We start from the raw sequence: 25,398 nt of genomic DNA on the forward strand, positions 1-25,398 counted from the left end.
ATCTGTTGTCTCTTTTCTTATACGTAGCTTATAAATTCTTTGGAGCAGGAACTGTCTTTTTGTTCTGTATTTGCACAGCACCTAGTCCACTAGAGCCCTCAGCCATGACTGGGATGCCTAGGTGCGACAAGAACACAAGTAATAATAATAAAATCAACACTGTATCAACTACGAAAATGAGGGGGAAACATGACTACATCTTAAACAAACCTTCTGTGTGAGTGAGAACAAATTAGATAGATTGATGATGAGTAGAGATACAGAAGAAATAAACTTTTATTACTTAATTTAAGCGGAAAAAGGGGTGTATGACATATGATTCCACGAAGATAAGAATTTTTGCCAAGTGTTATAAGCAGCAGTCTGTATTAACCAAAAAAGAAATTAGAGACAGTGAAATTGGGAAAATCCTTTAGCCCTGACTAATTTTTATAGAGTTTTATAGCTATTTTATGACAGCTAATGTTCTTTCTAAATGTTTCATTTAGGCCTCAGTCCAACAAAGCCAAGCACACGTTCAACTTTAAGCACATGAGTGTTCTCTTGGCTTTGAGTTAAACATATACTTACCTGCTTTGCTGGATTTGGACTTTTAAAAGAATTAACTAAATCAACATGGATCAAGAAAAACTTCCTTATTAAGACTAAGAAGAAAAGAGCTGATTTTTCAATAATATTATTGGGTAGCTAACAGACTTTCTTTCTCTGATATCTTCCGTCAAGTATGCTTTGTACTTCCAACTGCCAGCTAAACAGAGTAACCTCAGAAAATGAGACTTTTTGACACTACTTTTTTAGCAATGAGATTTTCCTAGCCATCCTCTCTATTAAAGTTAGAGACCATAACTCTGTTCAGTCCCTAACAGATAATCCACTGCCACACTGGTCACTATATCAGAAATTTAAAAATTGGCTGGCAGGAGCTTATCTATATTTAGACTTTCATTAACAAAATTAATGGTTTTAAAAATTCTGATTATGTCATTAACATACCAGTGGTAGAATAATAGAAAAAAACTAAATGGGTAGCCAGAGGAAAAATACACATCTGCCTGGGATTTGGAATGGCAAAAACCGTCAGTGTTTTATGTTAATATTAATTAGATATTTGTTTCTTGATTAAAAATAAAAAGGAAAAACAAAAGTTCCATTTGTGATTGATGACAGGTCCACTGAAGATATACCCTTGGCAGAGCTATGGCATATACTCCTTATAAAACACACATACGGACCAAACAAGGTGTAATTACCCATTTAGCCCTCTTAAAGGATAATAGCAGAACATTACATAGTTTGTTCCCTAGCAAGTTCAAGAGCAATTGAATAATGACAGAAAAAACAGGAGATTATATGTTACCCATATGTTTTTAATATATTTATGTAATGTAAATGGTTAAAAAATGTGGTGCTATTTACTAGTCCCTTTTGGAACATTTATATACCTTATTTGAAATTAAAACTGAAAAAAATAATCAAGGGCGTCTGAAACCATTCAGTGTCTATACTGGCTAAAAATGTGCTTATTGGGGGTTTCATCCACAGTTGCATGGAGGGTGGTTTTAAGGGAGTGCCAGTGAATCTGTGACTCTGCAGAGCCACCTATCAAATCCATGGCTTGTCATGTAAGGTTACTACTCTTTGTGCAGATTTAGCCCTGCTGGCTGGCATATTTAAGAGGGTGAGTGGCGGGGCAGAGATAAGGCTTTGTCCACTTTCTGTCCACTCCCTGACTATTATTATTTATTATTAGTAGTAAATAATTATATTATGATAGTACCCAAAGGCCTGGGGCCCCATTGTGATGGGCACTATACAAACGGAAAAGAACCGATCACTGCCTGAAGGGTTTAAAGATGGTGGGAGCTCCTCTACTTGGACTTAACCCTGCACACCTGGAGCCAAGATCTAAATGCCTATGCGTTCAGTAAGAATATCTGCAGTAAAGCCTTCTAGTGATTTACAGTAATATTACAACTTGGAAATTAAACTGAAAAAAAATAAGGTCAAGATTTCAAACTGAAATACTGAACATTAGACACAAAAAAACTTATTTAAGCACTTATTTAGATACATAAATAAGTTTTAGGTGTCTAACATTAAGGTACTTCATTTTGACAATGTTGGCCTGCAGCTAATTGAAAATTTTAGTGAATTAATATTTTTCATAATGTCTTTTTGTGACGGTACTGATGTTGCCTATTTTCATCTTGAGTCTACTAATTAATTATATCTGTGGTTTATGTATGTGCTTTTTTAGGTGCTGCACAATGGACTTATCATGGAAATGGATCATCCAACAGTAGGGAAGATAGCTGTTCCAGGTTGGAATATTTAATTTTTCTTTCTAGATAGAACTTTTAAAAAAATGAAGTGATGTGTTCTGGCATTTCAGTCTTGTGAATGGATGTTTGACTGACAGTTGACACCTATGCTCATGTTTGTTCTACTAGCAGGGCAATGGGTATGTATAGGACCAGTTCATGAATTTTTTAGTTTGCTTCTCCTAAAATATGAGCATGAATTTGGTAGTGTTTGCAACCTCTCACTGTTAGAAATATTACTGTTAAAGCATCTATATGAATATGGTTTTGATTTAGGTTTACTCTGAGTGTTGCATAAACTCTTCTTTTAGGCCTTTTTATTGTAAAAGCAAAAACAAAATGGGGGCCACATCCTGAAGCATGGTCTTTTGCTTGACAGCAGGCTCTGCAATGAAAATGTCTGGTTAGCTGTTCTTACTTCTTTAACAAGGAGTTTCTGAGGACTATAGGAGATGTGAACAGGCCCTTTATGTTTTTTCTAATTGAGACTGGACAAGCAATCATAGTTGGCCTAAGTCGTTTTCCACTGAAGTAAATGGTAAACTCTTATCGATTTCAATAGGAGCACTTAGGTCAATGCTGAACACTCAAATCTTGCTGCTTCCCTACACCTCCCTTTCTCACAAATTTCACTTTCCCCCCTCCATGCAGAGCATCTTTCAGCTTTATTTTTATAATGTTATCTCTTTATGTAAACACGTTCAGTGCCAGATACTAGCCCCTGATACATGCACCCAATTCCCATCAATTTCAGCTCAGTTCACACACATAGCTGTAGGAAGAATTTGATCCATAAAGTTTTTCTTAAGTTGCATATCCTGGAGTCACACAGGGTTACAGAAAAGAGTTTTTTGAGAGGAATGAACCCTATATGATTCAATATATTCCTGCATGAATAATTTTTTTGTCTGCTTCATGTTTGGTCTTTGTCACACATTGTGTCCCATATTTGGGCCTCACCAGGTTGAGAAGTTTGGGAGAAAATACTCTAAAATGTTTCCACAATTCAAATGAGCATTTATGAAAATGTACCTCTTAATATTTTACTCTTCAAGAGAAAAGTTAAATCCCTTTTGTCTATCTAAAATGAAAAGGCAAGCAAGGTTTTTGGTTTCAATTAAAAAAAAAAACAGGTAGAAAAGCCTTGCAGATGGCAACAGGAAAAGTGTGTAAATTTTCACGTTGCATGCAATACATAATCTATCTTTGAGAAAGAAAATACTCCTTCAGGGGCAAAGTTAAACTGCAAGAAGAGAAAGGAGATGAAAGGAATGTTCTAATGTCTGTCAGCAGAGATAGAAAGCACTGGCAGGAAAGAGAGTTTTCACATAGGTAAGCTACAGCACTTCCCAAATCCTTATGTTTTTTTTTACTTTATTAAAACTCAAAACTTGTGACAGTGCAGTGAAACTAAAATAAATCATCTTATTCTCTAATGGTTTGCTATTTAGATGGGCTTCTATAAAGGACTTTTTGTATTAAAGCAGATGGCTGAAACGATCACTGGACAGTTGAACAGGAAAAGCAGAATTACTTCCTATCTTGGCATGGAGCAGGGGAAGGAGGGTAAACATAATGACACTGTATGGCTCTGCCCGTAACTTGGAAATGACATTAAGAGCTTGATTACTATTGATGGTAAACCTTAGGAGCATCCTTCAATTACCCAGGTCAGAGATACATCTTTGGCTTAGAGTGAAAACCGCACCAAAGCAACCTCCAGTAGGCAATCCCATCATCAACATCCATTTAAAAGTATTTCTAAGTAGTTTCCAGTGCAATTATATTCAACTGTTAGTTAGAGACTACCTCCACTGTATGACTGGTTTCTACTTAAAGTTGCCTAAGACAGATTTCACTATAGATGCTGGACAATGAGTCTTATATTGCAAACACATATATCCATAATAGTACTGGGGGGAGGCTATGGACCCTAGGCCAAACTGGAGTGACTCTTATCTCTGGTCCACATCTAGACAAATTTTAATAGATGAAATAGGAGAAGCAGACATCACACTTGAAGTTCTTGATAGCCTTTTGTGTTGCTAAGCAAAGTTCTGCATGCAGCAATACACTTATTATGAATGAGTGAGTACTCATGCTGGAAGATTTTTATCATTGAATTTTGTGGCGGGCCTCTGTCTTTCTATTATATTGGGTTGAACAAACACCCTTATCCAACTCCCCCCACCCAGGCTGTGGGTGAGTTCAAATACAGATCTGGGTCTTCATTTGGGTTGAAATCTTGGCTCCCTTAAGTTCATAGGAATTTTGCCATTTTCTTCAGTGAAGCTAGGATTTCACCTTTGAATTTTATGATGTAGGCCCATCTCTTGATTTTAACTATCTTTTGAATATTGCTTATAGGGCTACTACATTTGTTTTTTCTTCCATTTAAAGGCAGGATTCCTAATGCTTCTTTCTTGTTGTAGTCCCCAGTTGAGATACACTGTGTGACAGAGAGATGGCAGGCATTAGTTCTGCATATTTTCCCATGCTCTTAAGGAATTTAATACTTAGAACAACACATCAGGTGTTGATGAGTTTTTGTGGTGGAGGAGGTAAATTGTTAGAAATATATTCGTAGTCACTTGTGTTGTTTTTAGTCAAGATATAACTTAATAGTTTGGTATTTTCTACTTCTAGAAGGGTGGTAGTATTAGTCTTTATTTAAGGACGTCTTTGTACATACATGCTACTGCTATTAGTAAAAGTATTGTTAAGATCTTCTTGTATAGATTTCAATATAGATCTTAGATATAGAAGAAGGAAGCTCATTTATTCTGACTGGCAAGATGGTTTTTCAGAAAGCTGTAAGAGAATTTTAAAAAAGATGAATAAAAATGTGTGTGGTTCTTTGCAGGTTGATTGTTTTTACGTGGTCTTAATTAATGTCTTCATTCAGCACTCAGATACCACAGTCATAGATGCCATATAAGAATCTAGTGAGATGGGTGGATACAGAGAGATCTGGAAGAGGAGTTAAATATGTTTAAGAAAATGAATGGAAAGTACTACAGACCCTTTGAGGACAGAAAAATAATGGAAGAGAGAGGTTAGCTATAGGAGAAAACCCAGATCTCACTGGATGGTATTGGGGCAGCCAAATTAAACGAGTGAACAAAGTTGAGGAAGCCTTGGAATTTTATTTAACCCTAAACTTTTCTGGTGAAGAACATCAATTCATTTTCCACCAACGCAGCATTTTCTTTTGCTTTGTGTGGGCCACTGGGCAATGTATTTTCAATGGCTACATAGGGTATAATATACACCAACCCCTATTTTTTTTATAGCATGAACTATTGTCCAAATCTGTCCAATTATGGTATATTTCATATATGACTTTGAAAGCTCAAATAACAACTTTCCCAACATCTGCATTATCCAAGATACAGTTTGGCCTTTAAAATCTTGCCTTTTATCACTAATTTTTTTTAAATAGTTAAACAACAACAACAAAAAGTAAACCTGTCAGAAATATATACAATCCACTTTACTAACCTTTTAAGGTAGAAAAACTCATGAGAATATCTGTTGGATAAGCTTGACATGTCGGCTGTCCAACCCTGACACCACTGGTTTGAAATTGGAGTTTTCGGTCTCCTAGATGAGCTGCCTGCCAAGGCTGATGAATCCTACTTTCCCAACAAGATTTATTTTAAGGTGGTCTTTATTTGCCTTGAACATCCTCGTCATAGGGCCTAAGTGGTATGGTTGACATTTGGAAAGGCCAGTATGGATTCATGCCAGAAAGGATCACAATTGATTCCATATTTGTGCTACAAATTCTCATGAAGACATTCACAGAAAAGAGATGGCAGTTGGATGTGGTCTTTGTGGATCTGGAGAAGTGTGTAATTGTGTACCAAGAGAATTAGTTTGGTAGAGTTTGCAGTGGAGAAGTATGCCAGAAGGATATGTCTATCTTATCCAGGATATGTATGATGGAGGGATTACTGTAGTCAAACTAAATGGGCCTACAGTAGAGCATTTCCAGTAAATGCTAGCCTGCAATGGGTTCAACATATAGCCCCATTGTGTTTGCAGATATCATGGATGTGATAAGTGAGAGTCTCTGGGGAGCGGTGCCTTGAAACATGCTGTTTGCTGCTGTAATGATATATGTGTGAAACATTGAACAGCAGCAACTTAGTTTTGCATGGGCTAGACTTAGAGTGAAGGGGAACTGTCCTATATTTTGCATTCTGGTACAGGCTTCCTTCAGTGTCTTGAGATTATTTATATGTGTTTGAAGGATTGATCCAGACTCAGTGCAGTATTCCTTTTTGGTGCAGACTCAGCCTCTGTGGGCTAAGCAAGTCACCTTACATATGGCTTATCTTTTCCATGAAACAGGACAAAAGCTCCTCCCACTTGAATCTGGGGCTATGTTCAGAGCATCTACACTGATTAGCCAACCCACTGTGTAGAACTGTCCCTTTTTCCTGTATTACTTCTCTTGTCATTGTGGATTACAAATATATCATGTGAAAAGAAGAGAAGAATATTTTTGTTCATAATCAGCCGGTTCTTACTGTCCAATTCATTCTTGGGTGTCATAGTCTAGGACTGGTTACATCATAGGTGGTTCCATGATAGCAAGTTGTTATATCACAGTTACAGAAAAATAATGGACATCTGGTTATGGGACAGGATGGGGTGTCAGGAAATCTGGATTGTCTTCTTTTTTGTGCCACAGACGACTTTGGGTCAAAATAACAATTACATACTTAACAGGAGTGTTGTTTTGAGTCTTAATTTATTAATATTTGAAAAACACTTTGCTGTCTTTAGAAGGAAGGTGTTATTGAAGTGTCAAGTGCTTTTTTGATATATACCTCTACCTCGATATAACATTGTCCTTGGGAGCCAAAAAATCTTACTGCGTTATAGGTGAAACCGTGTTATATTGAACTTGCTTTGATCCACTGGAGTGCGCAGCCCCCTGTGCTCCTTCCCCGAGTAGTACTGCTTTACTGCGTTATATCCAAATTTGTGTTATATTGGGTGGCGTTATATTGAGGTAGCAGTGTATTTATTTTGCCCAGGAAAACAAGGCAGATTGATTGTAAAGGCGAAAACTGTGATGGGATTTCCTTGTATTGAATCAACTTGCCAGAAACCTCAGACTGTTGTTAACTATGCCGTCTTCTTTTCAATCTTTTAGTGTTGGGAAAGGGGGGAAGATGCAGTAGGATTAGATATATGGCAGAGACAATTCATTGAAAAGTGCTGTCCTGCATTGAGGGATTTTGCAGGAAATTAAAGAAATCTGCGCTACAATACATTGTTTCCTGCAGCTAGGAGATCTCGCGCTACAGGAACAACAACAAAATAAAACATCCCAGCAATTCTCTACAAGAGCCCCTGCCTGAACTTCTGATCCTGTCTGCTTCTCATCATACATTCTTGGTGTGTTTTTGTGTGTGTGCGTATGCATAGCTAATGTTGACTGAAAAAAATTAATTTCACTTCACTATTTATGGCACATTGGAGACAAACAGCTTCACCAGCATTACCGTTACCTCATTTGCCTTTTTTAGTCATCAGCACTGACTGTTTATGTCTTTTACATTTGCAGAGCTGATTTCAATTTTGAGGAATTCAGTACCATTGCTGGAACTCCACAGAAATGATGTATGTCATCTCACCTGGCTATCCTCAAAATACTTTAAAAAAATCTTTATATCTATATCTATATATCTGTATATAAACAGTAGATTGGTACTGATTGCAAAACCAGAAATGAGGTAGTGGGGAAGGTAAGGAGTATGTTCTCAGTTTGGGGATTATTCAGATGAGTAAAGGACTTTTTTTTAAAAAAGTGTGTGATATTTTAATTTGGAATGTGATAGAATTTCTTTTAAAGTGAAGAATAAATAGTAAACCTCTTTACTCCTCCGGCATATGTTTTCTTAGTATTTTTTAAAGTGCTTTACCCCCCCCCCCCAAATGGTAGAATGGCCTTTGCACCTTAATCAATGCTTCCCCACTTACTAGGGAAGAATAAGTAAGCTACCTCTTACCTAGGGTGACCAGATGTCCTGATTTTATAGGGACAGTCCTGATTTTCGGGGCTTTTTCTTATATAGGTACCTATTATCCCCCCACCCTCATCTCAATATTTTACACTTGCTGTCTGGTCACCCTACTCTTACTGCTGTGATTTCCATTCTTGGGAGCCATCACACCTTTCCCTGAATCCAGATTGGCTGTGCATGCAGCCTGCGCATCACTATGGCATGGACTGGAACTAGGAATTTTATGTTCTGCAGACAGCAGTTCTGTCAGCTGAGCCAATAGTGAGTCTGCCCTTGTGTTAAGCTTCTCTCAGCTGGAAGTTGCTCTTTGCAGACCTTAGCGTTTTTATTTAAGTCTCTCTTTTGGTAATATACATACGTGGCAGCCAAAGCAGTTTTTTATAGCACATGTTTCTTTCTACTTTTGATGTCAAAATGACAGAAGGATATTTCCTTAAAACAAAAGAGAGCACTTCCACCTACTCTGTATGACACAGTACTGAATAAAATAAAATAAAACTCGTGAGTGAGTGTAACTCGGCATATTATTTTCGCAGTAGTTTTATTGATAAGGATGAAAAGATTTTCATTATTTTTTTCTCCACCTACAGTGAGTTACTATCTGGCTTTCTTTGTTTTATACTAGAAACTTTTCCAATGATACAAATAAACAAAAATATCACCTTTCTGCACTCAGTCATACATCTGAATCAAACTAAAGAAATGGAATTATTTAAGCAACCATTTTGGCTAAAGTGTTATCCTCTCACCAGAGATAACATTTATTGCAGCTGTCATGTGTGTCTCTGGAATTCAGTTTTGTTTAGGAACAAAAAACAATATTTTTGTTGTTTTACACAAAATAGTCCCTCACCTCTGCCTGTTCAAATAGCTCAGAAAGCACTTTCCTATCCCCTTCCTCTGTGACCAGGCACAGCCAGGTGCTCACACAGCACAGGGTGTGTGATTGTAAAGATATATATGTGTGCTTCGGGTGCATTGTAAAACAGCCAAATTACTTCAGCACCCATACATTGCAATTATATCTTTATGATCTTTAATAATTATTGGATAAGAAAAGGAATCCACTGTCAATTCAAAAGTTTAGTTTAATTAAATGTCAGAATATGTTTTAAAGATTTAGACAATTTCCCATAATCCTAGAACCCTGGGATGAGTGCAGGGCCGGCTCCAGGGGTTTTGCTGCCCCAAGCAGCCAAAAACAAAACAAAACAAAAGCCGCGATCACAGTCGCGATCTGCGGCAATTCAGCGGGAGGTCCTTCGCTCCGAGGGGAGTGAGGGACCCTCCGCCAAATTGCCGCCAAATCCCTGAAAGTGCCCCCCCCCACTCCTGAGTTGCCACCCCAAGCACCTGCTTGATAAGCTGGTGCTTGGAGCTGGCCCTGGATGAGTGTACAAATCCTCTTGCATGCTCCCACCACATATCTTCCTAACAAACAAGCCCTACCCCCCATTTCCAAAAAGAGCCCTCCATAGCCCGATCCCAGGAGTGTAGTGAATGGCTGGATTTAAATTGTTATAAATGAGCATATTTTCATAGCTGTTAAGGTCAGAAGTGACGATAAAATCATCTAGTCTGTCCTCTTGTATGGAATTTCATCCAGTTACCTGCTGATACTGGGCCCAATAACTTGTGTTTAACTAAAGCATAACTTACAATAAGGCATCCAGTCTTGAGTTGATGACAGAGAGAGATGGGGAATCCACTACTTTCTTTGGTAGTTTGGTCCAATGGTTAATCACTTTCGCTGTTAAATATGGGTACATCTACACAGCAGGAAAAAACCCCTGTAGCAGTGAGTCTTGGAGCCTGGGTCAATTGATTTGGGCTTGTGGGGTGTATGTAGACATTTGGACTTGGGCTGGAGCCTGCGCTCTGAGACCCAGTGAGGGGGAAGGCCTTGGAGCTCGGGCTCCAGCTCGAGTTTGAATGTCTACATGTATTTTTGGCCCCATAGCAGAAGCCAAAGTCAGTTGAATCAGGCTCTGAGACTCACTGGCAAGTTTGTTTTTTTTGTTTTTGTTTTTGTTTTTACTTTGTAGACATATGCCAAGTGTGCCTTATTTCCAGTTTGAATTTATCTGGCTTTAACTTTCAGCAATTGGGTTTTGTATGCCTTTCTCCTCTGGATTAAAGAGTTCTTTAGTACGCAATGTTTTCTCCCCATGAATGAAAGCACTTTATCTTTCTTGTTGAAAAGCAAGATAGATTGAGCTTTGTAAGTCCTATGGTGTAAGGTGTATGTGTGTTTGTACACACACATACCAATAACTTATATAAAGTGCTCACTTTACTGATTAAATATTTATATTTCATATAAAATGTATGTGTATTTATATATATACACATCCATACATATATTTTACACTTAATTTCAAAAAGTTATGTAAGTACAGAGTATCAGTGAAGAGAGAAATTTTTCCTATACAGAAATTACATAATGGGAAGGTACAATATAAAAATTTGAGCAGCAAAATGAGCATGTTAGGAAGTCCACAGGACAGGCATAAGAGGGACTAGCAGAGGTTGGAATCAGCAGCAAAGCAGTACGGTGTTCTTCACACCATCTAGATGAATCTAAATAAACTTGATTTTAATTTTCTCTGACTTTTTATTCTCAGGTTGGAATCTGACTAAAAAGCATTAGAAGAATTTTCTATCTGTGGTGACCACCACTTTCTTTTGTGTGTCTTAATTTACAGTACAGCTTGTCTTGATTAATTTCCATTTTGGTGTTTATATTTTCCATTGACAGGCCTCTGTAGTGATTGATTTATATGTTTAGGTCTGTCTCTGGATAGAATAATTTTAGAGACTTTTTTTTGAATGAAAGCTTTTTTGGCACATGTAGGGGTTCGGCCGGGGCTTGACCCCCTCCAGGGCGGCAGGGAACTAGGCTGCCTCACTACTTAGGTCCAGTGAATTGATGGAATTAGCCTGGTGGGGTGGCAAAGAGTCAGCACCTCAGGCCCTCAGGTAGGGGCTGAGCGAACAGTTTAATATTAGCAAGGCCCCGGCCCCAGGTCAGGGCAGGGCAACAGTCAGTGGCTCAGGCCTTCAGGCAGGGGTGGAGCAAACAGTTCAATAACAGGCACAGGTCCTACCTCCGAAGGACCAGGGAGAGGAGGAGAGTGCCACCCGCATGTTAGGTGGCAAGGGGGACGCAGTCCCACTCGCTCCACTGCGTCCCAGCCCGGGGCCCTAGCAGCGGTAGACAACCCACTGCTGCATCAGTGGGGATCCTGACTGCAACACAGACATGGGCTCTGGGTGTGCTGCAGCCAGCCTAAGGTTGGCTGCCCCTGGGCTACTTCCTACCTCCCCCTCCAGAGGTACCTGCGTCTGGACGGAGTCTTCCAATGATTCAAGCACCATGGGCTCCTCTGGGTACCCGGCAGGTGGTAAGCTTGGCAGCTCCTCTGGGTAACTTGCCAGCAGCAAGATTACCAGCTTCTCCGGGGTATAATTGGTTTCTGGCCCCAGTCCTTGGGTCGGCAGGAGTCTCCCAACAGGGAGCTAGGCCACAGGCGTCTGGCTTCTCCAGTGGCCGGGCCTCTAGCGAGCTCTGGGGTTGGGCTTTTGTACTTCCTGTCCTGCGCCCTGCCCTCTGGGGTGTGGGCGCAAGCTCCACTGGCTCTGCCCATGTTGGTGTCTGGAGGGGCTCCCCCCACTCCGAGGCGGCTGGGAACCAGGCCGCCTCACTGCAGCACCCTAATTTAAGGCTATTGAATCCAGTTTGTCATTCTGAGGTTGTTATTTAAAATGTTAATAACTATTTTTTGCCCTTTCGTATTTACTTTTGACTGGACAAGTCCACTAAACTAAGGTTATTTCTTTTCTTTTTGCATTTATATTGAAAAGAATAAAAAAAGCAAGAAGACATTTTGGACTATGATGTACTCCTCTATTTTTAAGGTGTCATATTTTAAGAATCTCTTGCTTCATCATCTCACATTTAATAGGTGAGTAAGGATGTTCCAGTGATTAGGGCACTAGCATAGCACTTGGCATACCTGGATTCAGTTCTTGCTGCACCACAGACTTTCTGTGTAACCGTACGCAAGTCACTTTGCTTCTCTATGACTCAGTTCCCCATCTGTAAAATGGGGATAAATAGCAGGAACCTACCTCACAGAGATATTGTGAGAATAAATTCATTAGATTGTGAGGCACTCAGATACTGCAGTGATGGGTCATGTAACTACCTGAGCCAGATAGAAAAATTCTTCTTCATCCCCTAACCTGACCTACATAATATTTGAAGACAATATTCCTTTATTTGTGGACAGAGCCAGATTAACACAGGGGTTTTAGGGGCTGCAGCCCAGGGCCTTGGGCTAAGAGGAGCCCTGCAAAAATAAATCCATAATTATATACAGTTCAGTGGTCACCAACCCATTGATCACGATTGACTGGTTGATCCTGGAGTCGCTGCCAGTCGATCGCAATCTCCAGGCCCCTAAAAGTCCAACTGCGCAGCAGGGCTCAGGCAGGCTGCCTGCATGCCGTGGCCCCACGTCGCTCCCGAAAGTGGCCAGCTGCTGTCACATCTCTGCAGCCCCTGTGGGGGTGGGAGGAAGAAGGGAGGCAGCTCTGCTTGCTGCCCCCACCCCTAGCACCATCCCCACAGCTCCCATTGGCTGGGAACCAATTTTAAGTTTTAAGACTGATATGTAACAACAGAATGTCTTTATGTTAATTAAATGCAAGTTTAGGATAGTGTTAATAGCCTTGATGCCATAGTTGTGATCATTTTGTTTTAAATTAGGAAAAAAACTTGTATACGGGGGCCCCACAAAATCTAATAGCCATGGGCCCACAGGAGAGTTAATCCAGCCCTGTTTGTGGATTGGTTGAATAGGGAAGAGGGGGGCAATATTAAGTATATAAATCAAGCTCAGTTTTTATCCTTAACTGTGGAGAAGCTCTTACTTGTCCATACTGCTTTATGCCCTTCTTATTGCTTATCCAAGTTATACATATTTAACTTTTGAAATCTTCCTTCCTAGTCAGTTGGTCAAAACTTCTGATCTTTTTAGCTACTTTTCCTTGTACCCCTCACAGTTTTTTTCTGGTAGTGTTGTGCCTGAAACTGAATCCCAGGTGTGGTTGCATCAGAACAGAGTTAAGAAAGACTGTTGTTGCCTAGCATAGTGAGATTAGATGCCTCTGCATGCATGGTTAAAAATTGCATTGACCTGTGCTGCTGTCATGTTGCACTTCAAATTCACATTTAATTTGCTTTCCAGTATCATCACAAAGTCTATGCCAATGTCACTATTTTCTGAACTTTTCTTTCCCATAAATATTTGTATTTCAGATTATTTTTCCTCAGCTGTGTATTTTTTCTAATATGAATAGAAGAATAGCTCATGCACTCATGCTTCTAATCTTGAGGTTGCTTTCTGTGGTCCAGTGAATTTTGATTATTTGATTTGATCAAGTTGTATGCATTCATTCTACCCACGTACCTATCAACTCCAAACCCAATGTTTTGTGCTTATTCCTGCCCATCCATCCATCCATCCATCCATCCATCCATCCATCCATCCATCCAGTTTTGTATAGCACCTACTATTATAATATCTGAGCACCTCCTACATTAATTAGATTGACATAGCAAGGCCCATAACAGAATTCCTGGGGTCTTCAGCTCTTCTCCTTTTTTGAGTATAGGAAGCACTGCATTGTATAACTTTTAACTGTTATTTCTTTTGAGTTTTTTTGTGGGTTTTTAGGGAGTGCACAGATGGTTGTTGTTTGAGTCAGTTGTGAAACAAGGGTGTTTAGGGATTTGGAGTGGTGAGAGATAGCAGTGGGGGATGGTAGAATGAAATTTAAGATAAAGGTAGAGAGGTTGGGGCTAGAAGAGACAGTGAAGAGAAGACAGAGGGATAAATACTGTTTTCTCTCACCCTACTCTTTATGCTAAAGTGTTCTAGTTTTTCATGTTGAAAGGGGGAAGAAATGGGAGAGGGACAAAGGTGCAGGCCTCTTTTCTCCTACATCCCCACCAACCTCTTTTATCCCTCACCAAATGCTTCCAAGTAATATCCTGAACAATATCCCAGTTTTTCCACTTTGAATACATGACCACCCTGCAGAACAAGGTAGGGCATTGGAGGGGAGTATAGGAGCGGTGGTGTAGGGTGGCTTGCAGCCTTACCAGTCCCTCTGGGCACGAGCCACCGCTGTCTACGAATATTCAAAGTATCTAAATGCCAGTGACCGATGAGGAATTATTTAGCTTTGTGAAAGGAGGAATAACAATGTGTAAAGGGATAAAATCAAGACAGAAAATGTAACAGTCTGATCCAAAGTTGGTTGAAAGTCATTAGGCATTGGATCAGGGCCTGTATGAGAAAAAATATTTCTCCTAATAGAGAGATCAGTTAGGCTATGGAATAGTGTTTTTTAACATACTTAAAACTATACTAGACAGAACAATGGTAAAAACAATTTACCCTTGATTTTAAAGCAGATGTCAGGTCGTTGGAGGGGAAGGAATTTCACAAGTTGGTGTCCACTTCTCCCTTAAAATTGAAACCGTTTAGGGCCTATGTATTTTTCACCTAAACGTTTGTGGCTGGTTTCCCCTGTAAACAGGATGTTCTTCAATACTTCACTGTATTTGAACTAATGTAAAGACTAAATCTGACTAAGGAGCCTGTAAAACAGAATGAGATTTTAATCTCTCTTACAGGGTAACAGCTGTTTTCAGAAACATGGCGTAAGGAACTGTAAAGGCAGAATAGTTGTCAGTAGAAGCTTTCTGATTGAAAAAAAGTTAAGTGACAGAGTTTCAAAGAAGTATGTATGTATGCAATTACCCATTTGCAACTGACAGACCTAATTTGTGCATAAAGACCCCAACTATGTGCACTAAGCAGATATTTCTGTTGCGTGAGCACAGCCTTTTGAAAAAGTCTGACAGAAATGCCTGTCTTTTAAAATCTGGCCCTAATTTCCCAACAGGAGTCATATTTGGGCTCAGTAATTTTGACAAAGGAAACAGCTCTGGCTAGTATTCCAATTTCTCTGTTTCCAGCCACTCCAGGGAATACAGAAGCTAAGGATGAGACATGGATTTTAATAGTGGTAGCATGTTACCTCTGCTACTTTCTTAGCTAGCTAGTCAAGGATTAGTGGTTTAATTCCTGAAAGGGAATTTTTACGTCCTGGCTTTGATTATGCCCACAAATCAATGTCCCTATAAACCCTGTTGTAGGATTTATTAGTTGTTTTATTTCAAACCTGAGAGCAGGAGTTTAATGGTCTGCTCCTCAAATCCTGCTTTTTGCTAGGATTTCCTGACAGCAAGCATGCGATCAACAGAGAATCTTTGACTTTTGAGTTGCCTCTCTCTTCCCTTGCATTTCAGTCATTGATTCCAGTCTCCACAGACTACAGGGAAATGTATCAAGAATTGGCAGATCTAGTGAAGCTCTAGTCTGGATGGACAATAGCATAGAATTATGTTCTGAAATTCGTTACTTTTTAAGTACTTCCTGAAATACTGAGAAGGAGGGTAGGGAAAACAAATACAGAAATTGTAAGTAATGCCTAGGGAGTCCCTTATCATAGCATTGGAACCCTTCACCTTCAGAGAGTTCTGACCCTGAGAGCTGGCAAACAGAGCTAACTTCAGAGTTCCTAGAAGCTGGCACAATTTGAGGGAGATCTTGGGAAGGAGTACTGTGGAAATGGATCTGAAGATCATAATGGATCACAAGCTAAATATGAGTTAACAGTGTAGCACTGTTATAAAAAAAACCAAACATTATTCTGGGCTGAATTAGCAGGAGTGTTGTAAGCAAGACGCTGATTAGGCCCCAGGTGGAGTATTGTGTCCAGTTCTGAACACCACATTTCAGGAAAGATGGACAAGTTCGAGAAAGTCCAGGGACGAACAACAAAAATGATTAAAGGTCTAGAAAACATGACCTATGAGGGAAGATTGAAAAAACTGGGGTTGCTTAGTCTGGAGAAGAAAAAACTCAGAGGGGACATAACAATTTTCAAGTACATAAAAGATTATTACAAGGAGGAGGGAGAAAAATTGTTCTCCTTAACCTCTGAGGAGAAGACAAAAAGTAATGGGCTTAAATTGTACCAAGGGTGGTTTAGATTGGACATTAGGGAAAACTTCCCAACTGTCAGGGAGGTTATGCACTGGAATAAATTGCCTAGGAAGGTTGTGAAATCTCCATCATTGGAGATTTTTAAGGTTAGACAAACACTAGTCATGTATGGTCTAGATAATACTTAGTTGTGCCTTGAGTGCAGGGGACTGGACTAGATGGCCTCTTGAAGTCCCTTCCAGTCCTATGATTTTATGATACTTTATAAGAAAAAAAGAATAAATACACACATGGTGAAAGGGTAACACCCTGGTGTGTTTTTGTGACTGTGAGACCATATGAACTGGCCAGGCAGTGAAGTACACTGCGTAGAGACCGAGTTGTCCTGTGACACTCCCACAGGAATTAGAAGAGGAAAGCTACACTGTATTTCCTGCTCTGACACAACTAGATTTTTATTGCCAAACTGGTCATCCATTCAGCTCATCACCATCCTCCACCACACTCTAGGTATGGAACTGTTTTCTTTGTTAGTGGTTGTCTGCAGCTATTGTCTACGGTAGCATAGTCAGCACAGTGCTGTTGGGTGTCTTGAGCTAGACGCCTGTAATTTCTCCAAAGCAACTGTAAGAAGCTGTAATCAGTTAATGTCCACTAGGACCTGCTGGTGGTTTGGGAAAGCCACTCATATCTGTGCATTCCACAGGCCCTTACAATGGGGTTACAGAATCAGGGCCTAAGAATCTCATCTCCAGGGTTGAAAGTAACTTAAAGTACTTACCGGTACGCAGGGCAGCCGGGATCCTGAGTGGTGGGGGGCTCAACCAGAAAGGGCGGGGCCTTAGGCGGAAGGCCCTTCAGCGTGGTCCGGTGGCGATTTAAAGGGCCCAGGGCTCCCGGGTGCCGCTAGCACTACCCTGGGGCTTTGGCCGTGATTTGAAGGGCTCCGGCTGCTGTAGCTCCGGGCCCTTTTTAATTGCCAGTCTGGAGAAGCTGCCCCTTTTGGTCCCCCTCATCAGCGGCCCTGCCGGTATGGTCGGCTGTGTACCGGCTCTTACTGGTACGCCATACCAGACCAGGCCAGCTTATTTTCGCCTCTGCCCATCTCATAAGTGGAAATATAAAAAGGCTACTTCAGAGGAAAAACATAGCAATTATTGACAGCCAGTCAATTATTGTGTTATATCAATCTGTCAGTAGGGAGCTCTCAGTGCATAGCAGCAGGGTCCACACTGATAGCTAGTGAATGGGATGTCGGGCACTATAGATTTACACTCAGGTTGCCGTGCAGTAAGTGTTCATCTAGACATGGCCTATGTCTCTTATGTAATGGGGATGATTTGTAGGCAGTTGCTATGTTGCAGGGCATGAAATGTGATTAGAGTTTTTAAATAGTTCTAAAAATCTGCTGTTCTCTTCCCTAGGAACACCCAGAAGTAAGTCAAAGTGCCACATAAGGTATATTTACAAAGTCTGAGCATAATTCTCTTCTCATTTACACCAGTTCAAATCAAGAGTAACACCAATGATGTCAAGAGAGTTCTCTCAGGATGACATCGATGTGAGAAGAGAATTAGGTGCTCTTGGTGTATACAATGCAGATAATTGGATGATGGTGACAGCTGTGTCTTTCAGAAAATAGAATCATATTTAATTTTACAAACATTTATTTCATCATATAAAAATAGAAGGTTTATATAAAAAGATTACATTTATACTTACAATAATAATGCTTAGCTCTTATATCAGATATAGCACATTGCATCTATAGAAGGCAAAACATTTTATAAAGAGACATTAGTATAATTATTCCTATTTCTACAGATAGGGTAACTGAGGCAAAGAAAGATGAAATACCTTGCTCAAAGTCACATAGCATGTCAGTGGTAGAGCATGTCTATGCTACAAGTGCTACAGCAGCACAGTTGCAGAGCAGATACTTACTACAGCGATGGAAAGGTTTCCCCCATCATTGTACTAAATCCACCCTCCCAAGAGGTGGTAGTTAGATCAAAGGAAAAATTCTGCTAACCCCCACATCTACAGTGGGGGTTAGGTTGCACTAAGTATGTCACACAGGGCATGAAGTTTTTCACAGCCCTGAGTAATGTAGCTAGGTTCACCTAAGTTTTAGACATAGACCAGGCCTCAGTCCAGTGTCTTAGTTCTTCAACCTGCTTCTGGTGGGTGTACTTTTTTCTTTTGGTCTTTCAGCTTGAGAGCTTTAGTGCATGTGAAATCTGAAGAGAGCTGTGAAATTGGACCACTAGGCCTCATCAGTCCAGTTAGAATTGGGTTGTCATATACTTTGACATAGTTTCATTTACAAACAGGGTCTCAAATATTCACCACCACGTAGTATCAAGGAACTTACATGTGCTGCTGCTGGCTTCTAAAGATTGCATTAGTGAAGACAAATGCCTGAGAAAGTTGTGAATGAGTTTCAAATTCAGGCTAATTGTATTGTAAAAGATATTTTTGATTAAAGTGAAGTGTGAAAACCTCAGTAGACTCTCTCTCTCTCTCTCTCTCTATATATATATATATATAAAGAAAAATGTTTTTTGTAATAGAATTTTTGGCTGAGTTATGGCAACATTTTCAATGTTTTTCTACATATTGAATTTTTAAATTAGCTATAAGTTAATGAGAAGTAATATTCAGTGAGGAACTTAACTGAGTAATACAGCATGGTATTCAGGGTAAAATAATATACATTGCATTATATATGATATTGTTTGATATTTATATAGTGATATAAAGAGGGACCATATTTTAAAGACTTCACACAAAAGACAAGAGTACCGGTTTGAATGTTCAACCATAACTTTGGAAATTTCTCAATTTTTAAGTACTTAATTTCTCAGCCTTAATACTGAACTAATACTACTCTGTCATATGAAACTCAGATTTATATCTCCATAGCATAATCAGTACACAGCTCCCTTTCGCCCCGGCCCCCCATGCAATGGTCATGATATTTAAACTGTCTTTTTAAGGGAGGAAAAACATTGTGCATGCGTATGAGTTTTGATTATATGTTGGCTTATTCTACAAGTCTCATGTTTCCAATCTTTTCTAAATACTGTAACTTTGAAACATAATGATTAAGGCACATTGGCAGAGAATGCAGATTTGTCCTAAACTTCAGGTTATAATGGATATACAGTTTGCTTGCCAGAGTGCTCTCCCACTAGTAATATTTAGTCAGCAATAAAAAAAAAAAGACAACTATATTGATTCATGTCTACGTAATAATGAAAAGCTTTCCAATGGAAAAAAGCCAAATCGTTAAGATAATGTACATTTTACAAGAGTACTTAACACTTTTTTGTGACCACTTGCCATACAATGAAATTTGGGACATGGCATTAATTGTATTTTTTTATGCTAGTGTGCATGCTGCAGAAAAATGATAAAACCTACATCCATTTACTATCAATGGGTTTTTTCTTCTATTCCTACTATATATTTTTAGGGAGAGATCCAAATCACACAGAGTGTGAATTAAGGTCATCTATACTGTAGCCTCAATATCTGCTAACCAGTAGAACTTATTTACACTTTTGAGTTGGTTCTCAATAAATGGTACATATTCTGAAATTATCATTTTTTCCCCACAGATGGATCTATTTGATCCTTAACACTTGAGTATCATTAATAATTTTTTAGTTGAAAAAAAGTTTTATACTATCAATCTTTTCAGTAAGTTTTTTTCTTTAATCCTTTGAATGCATCCCTTCCATTCTAGCATCTGTAGTACAGACACATCACATTTATATTATTACATTCCAGTGAGATCCGTCCTTGCACTTGAGGCAGCACCTAAGGTTCTTTTTGACTGACATACATATGTGCAAATGAATCACCAGGAAAGTGGTTAATTTAACATCAGAAGATATGTTCTTTACCTCTCAATTTTGAGAGTTTTAAACTTTCTTCTAATTCTTCCTTTATTCTAGAAATATAAAAGGTCTTCATTTACATCCCCCTCTGACTGGACTATTTTTATCTGTTGTATTTGAATGCCCACCACCCTGGGATGTGCATTCTATTGTAACAAGAAGGCCTGTATGGAATTAGTAGTTTATCACCTGTGAGGAGGCATACTGGATTTTTGGTGCTCAAAGGGAGTGGGAAAGCATCTGATCCAAGATAAATCCTGGAAAAAAAACTCTGTTCCTCTCACTAGTGTAGTGATCTACCCAGGACCAGCAGTGGTGAAGAAGTAACATTTGCTTGGCAGATGGCCCTTTCAGCCAGCAAGAGGTATATAATTTTAGATGGACTGGGAGGTCATAGAAACAAGTCACCAGAGCCTACAGAAAAGACTCGTACAGAAATATCTGGGAAAGTTGTCTTTCTGGGATTTCTTTTTCTTTTTCATGCATTAGGAGCTGTTAACAGTCAGGGCCATGAACATCTCAGCCAGACCAAAGGAGCAAGGCCAGTATGTAGTGTTACTGAGTGACACAAAGTTGTCTGTATAATAGTGTTGTTCTTAGGGACTTATTTTTTCCATAATTTCTCGTGTACTCAGTTTTCATGATGTTTGCAAAGAATAATCTCAGAATGTTCCTCTGCATAAATAATTTAAAATTGTTGTTGGAAAATTTGCATCTTTGGTACATTATAACAAATCTGCCCCATCTCTGCAGGACCTGATCCAAAGCCCATTGAAGTCAATGGGTTTGGAGGAAGATCAGACTCTGGGTGAGCAAGACCCTCAGGCAGGGAAACCAGTGCAGAGCTGCAAATTAAGATGAGTTTGTAAGGTGTTCTGCAGTTAAAACCTCCCCTTTCAGAGCCTGTCATCAGACAGCTGCTCATAGAAGCCCTGGGCTTTAGTGCTTGAGTTGGGGCTCACAGTTTGCTCTGATTCATATGCATCCTTAAACTAGTTAAAACAGACTCTCACAAAACATATGGAAAATCAAAAATTCTCCCCATAAGCATTTCAAATCTACTGTGCACCTCTGAACGTCAGAATAAACTAAACAAATGAAAAACAATGTTTTTTCTCTAGTCCCAAGAGATCAGATGCAGGCTGCTCCCAGGAAGGTGTCTGACTTGGCAGATTTGCTTTGCTGGTCCTCAGTGCACTTTCTGGCAAAAATGTGGTATATGTTTCAAGCAGGTTAAGTAAAAGTTTCATGTTCAGAACCCTACTCTGGAGAAAGAAACATTTCATTAGACAGCTGCCTGGAATATGCTTAATATGAAGAGAGGAAAAAGCTTGAGAGAATTCGAGTCTCTGAATAGGGCTTTTCTTTTTCTTTCACACTGCTAACACTTATGCAGAGATGAGCTTTTCTTAAAAGTCAGGCAACATTTTAATTTATATCCATTCCTTGGACAAGCACGTTTATGTGCCTAAAAATCCCAGGCACAGAAAAATGACACCATCCCCCCAGACTTCGCAAGAGAGCAGTTCTGTCAATCGTAGGGGTCCCAACACTGGGGCAGCCTTTGACCCTGTTGCTTCATTTAACAAAAGCTTTGCAATGGTAGGGCAGAAAATACAGTGTAATTTGTGGGGGCTCTTTTCTCTTCTACAGTCACTAATTTAATAATAGTTACGGATACTGCCAGATACAGATGGGGGAGCTTGGATTCTGGATTTGTCAGTCAGCGTGGCACTTCAGTTCCAGTATTCTGTTTGCATAACAGTCTCCTGGAGCTCAGGACAATCTGTTTAGCTCTCTAGGCCTTTCTTGTTGTTGTTGAAAGAAAGGTAGTATGGATTCTAATTGACAATACCGCAGCTGTGTGTTGACAAGCAAGATGGGGTTCACAACCTATCCCCGGGGAAGCAATTGGTGCATATCCTTTTACTATGTAACTTCACAAGGCTTATGGGACTTTTCTCTTCATCTGCACTGTATACTGCATGCCTGCATACTGTGTTGTGTTAGACACTGTATCTGGATCTTCATGTTTAACCATATATTTAATATATGGCTAAACATTAAGAATTTGTCACATTAAACACAAAATATTGCATTAGACACTTTTGTCTCCTACTAAGAAACACACAAGGTTTTGATGTTATGTTGCTGCAAACATTATACAGACCTTGTTAGAAATCTTTTGGAAATTGAAATAGAAATGTATAAGATTGTGAAATAGTCTTCCAAGGAAAGTGTTGGAAGCCCCATCATTTGAGACTTGTAAAAGTAGACTGGACAAAGCCCTTAAAAAAAAAAAGGCAATAATCTTGCACTGATAGAGGGATGGACAAATGATCTAGTAACTCATTTTAACATCTATAATTATCCGAAAGGTTTTCCATGTTGTAACTAATTTCACAGGAATGACTAATAAATCATTTAAGGATCATACCTAGAAAATCTTTATAAGAAATGCTGAAAGATTGTTGGCTTTAATTGCCTGAATGTTTTTAGGAGTCTAACTAAAGCAAGTTGGAAGCCCTTATGCCTTCATTTTCCAGATAGTATATCCCTCTTAACTTTCTGGTTTGACTCCTAAAAGCACAGGGATGAGTGCTACCTGTTATAGTGGCCTAAGAGGACAATCCCAAGCTACAAAGCTAGCTTGCATATATCTATTTTTTAAAAAGCAAATGCAGAATAAAAGCAAATTTGCTGCAACTTCTCTTTCTATAGAATAACGTTGTTTTCCCCAACCCTGAAGAGGTCAGGTAGATTTATGGAATAAAACAGGGGCTAGAGTCAATATAACATCGTTGTGAGCTAGAGTCAACCACTCATTTGTGCCAAGTAAATTTTGGAAATGATTCTCCTTTGCTGACAGTACCCTCATTACTGATTGTGTAGAGTAATTTATCAGGCATTTCTTAAAATAAACCATTCATTTATGCTAATAGGACTTGGCAGGGAGGAAAAATTGGCAGGACTTGAAGTTCCTAGTGTTTTTCTTTTTTAAAACAAAAACTGAAAAGTTCTAAGCATTTTGAGCAAACAGTTGTCAGAGGCATGCATGCAGTTTATTAAAGTGATGTCTAATTGCATAATAAATTTTCAAAATGAGAGGAAAGGAAATAATTCCTGTGATAAGTTGACAAAAGCAAATAGTTTGATAGTGTTGTTGAAGCACTGGCATTAATTTCATTCTTCTGCACTCGTCATTGGCTAGGTTTCTGGTATTAATAAATCCCTTTCGCATCTTCATGACTCATCTATTTTCTGTATAATGCCTCATTTTTTAAATGTCTTTTTGTTCTTGCTTCTCCATGTATTCTCCCTCTGTTAGCTACCTCAGAGATGTTTACTTTCTGGTACAAATTGAGGCCCTCATCCTGCAAGCGCTCATGCCCCATAGGTATTTGCCCAAATGGGTAGCTTTACACAAGTGAGTAGTCTCATTGAGTTTAGTGAGACTACTCACTAGTGTAAAGTTACTCAACTGTATAAATGTTTATAGAGTCAGAGCTGTGGATTGTTACCTGATATTTACTTGCTTTCCTTTTTTAGTTGAATGGGCTCTGTCAAGATTGATATGTCAAAATTTAATCACTGCTAAAAACAACTAAAAAAGTTTCTTCTGCTTCTGAAAAATCCACAGTCCCTACTCCACCAATGCTCCCTTACCTGCCAAACCCTAAAAAACCTCACACCCGGTGTCCGCAATACTGATAAAATATCAGCTGCTCTAGAATGGTGACCCATCTTCAAGAAAAAATCAAAATTAGTGGGTTGTAGTGAAGTAAGAGTGGCAATGAATCAACACAATCACTAGACTTTTGAAAGTTAGACTACACAATGAAGGTACGCAGGTTTACATCATTTGAGGATCTGGCCCATATTATTTTAGCCTTCTTAATAGGAAAAGGCAGTTGTAGTATTACTGTGTAGATTGCAAAACTGAGTAGAAAAAGTCTATGTACATTTTTAAGCTACAAACAGTAAACTTCCAGAAAGAGATATTTGCACTTTTTGAAAGTGGAAGCTCAAATTAAATATATGGAATTACCTTTGAACCATTCATTGAACCTGGCCTCTTCAGCTACAAGTCTGTTACTCACCATCATAATTAGAGTGTCCATGCAATAGTTTTAAATGTTTCTGTTAATGCTTTCCACTTCTGTCTGCATTCTTCTCACATTGTTTCCGGCCATTAATGCAATAAAAATGTCAGCCACAAATACTGGGTTCCTTAATGGAAAAGCAAAACAAACTAAAACCACAGCCAGCACCACAGCTGAGAGATATTAATTTTCTACTGATAGTCAGAATTACCATGAGATACACAATTAACTGAGGATATTTATACAGTATATGCTGTCATTTACTTTTTATATATTGCTCATACCCTGAGACTGGAGCTGTACAGAACCACTGGATCTCACTGTAATTTTAGCTACAGGTTGTGCAACACTGAAATTGCAGCTATAATTCCTACAATCAATGCACACTAATTATTTGTGTTAAGTAAAGTGATGGCTCCTCCCGTGCCCTTTGGCTGCATGTTATGAGGAAGGATGTCTCTTGAGTAAAGAATAGGACAAGTCTCAGAAGTAGGGTGACCACCTGTTCCTAATTGGGAGGGACAGTTCCAAAGTGTACCTTTCAGGTCCCTTCCCCACAGAGTTTACAATCTAATATAAAATGACACAACGGGGTAGATACAGACAGATAGATGGGGGAGTACAAGGTAATAATGAGACAATATTGGCATACCAGCAGCCTAACCATTGTCAGGTTTATTCTGAATATTGCATTTTCTTATCCTCTGAGAAATACCTGAAGTGTTCATGTTGCTTATGTAAAAGAGAGAGAGAGAGAGCAGACTAACAAAATGTGTCTATCATCATCCTAAGCACTTTGCTTGTCTCTGTTCTCTCCCTTTCTCCCATCCTATGTCTCTCTTGTCTTGGAGGGTTTGTCTACACTAGAGTTTACCTCAAGTTAACTGGTTTCCATTTAACTTGAGTTAGCTAAAATGTTTGTACATGTGAATCTGGACACTCCA

The 25,398-nt window shown here is 39.2% G+C and overlaps 1 protein-coding gene across 2 annotated transcripts in view; it reads left to right on the forward strand.

The window, feature by feature from the left end:
- Positions 1–25,398, forward strand: part of SUGCT (succinyl-CoA:glutarate-CoA transferase) — a 473,401-nt gene that overhangs the window by 415,195 nt on the left and 32,808 nt on the right. For both annotated transcript variants that reach the window (XM_030551395.1, XM_030551396.1), the window contains one exon: positions 2,258–2,321. In XM_030551395.1, coding sequence (XP_030407255.1) covers positions 2,258–2,321 — 64 coding nt within the window. The remainder of the gene's footprint in view (positions 1–2,257; positions 2,322–25,398) is intronic.

Source organism: Gopherus evgoodei, chromosome 2 (assembly GCF_007399415.2).
Source record: "Gopherus evgoodei ecotype Sinaloan lineage chromosome 2, rGopEvg1_v1.p, whole genome shotgun sequence".
Lineage (NCBI taxonomy): Eukaryota > Metazoa > Chordata > Testudines > Testudinidae > Gopherus > Gopherus evgoodei.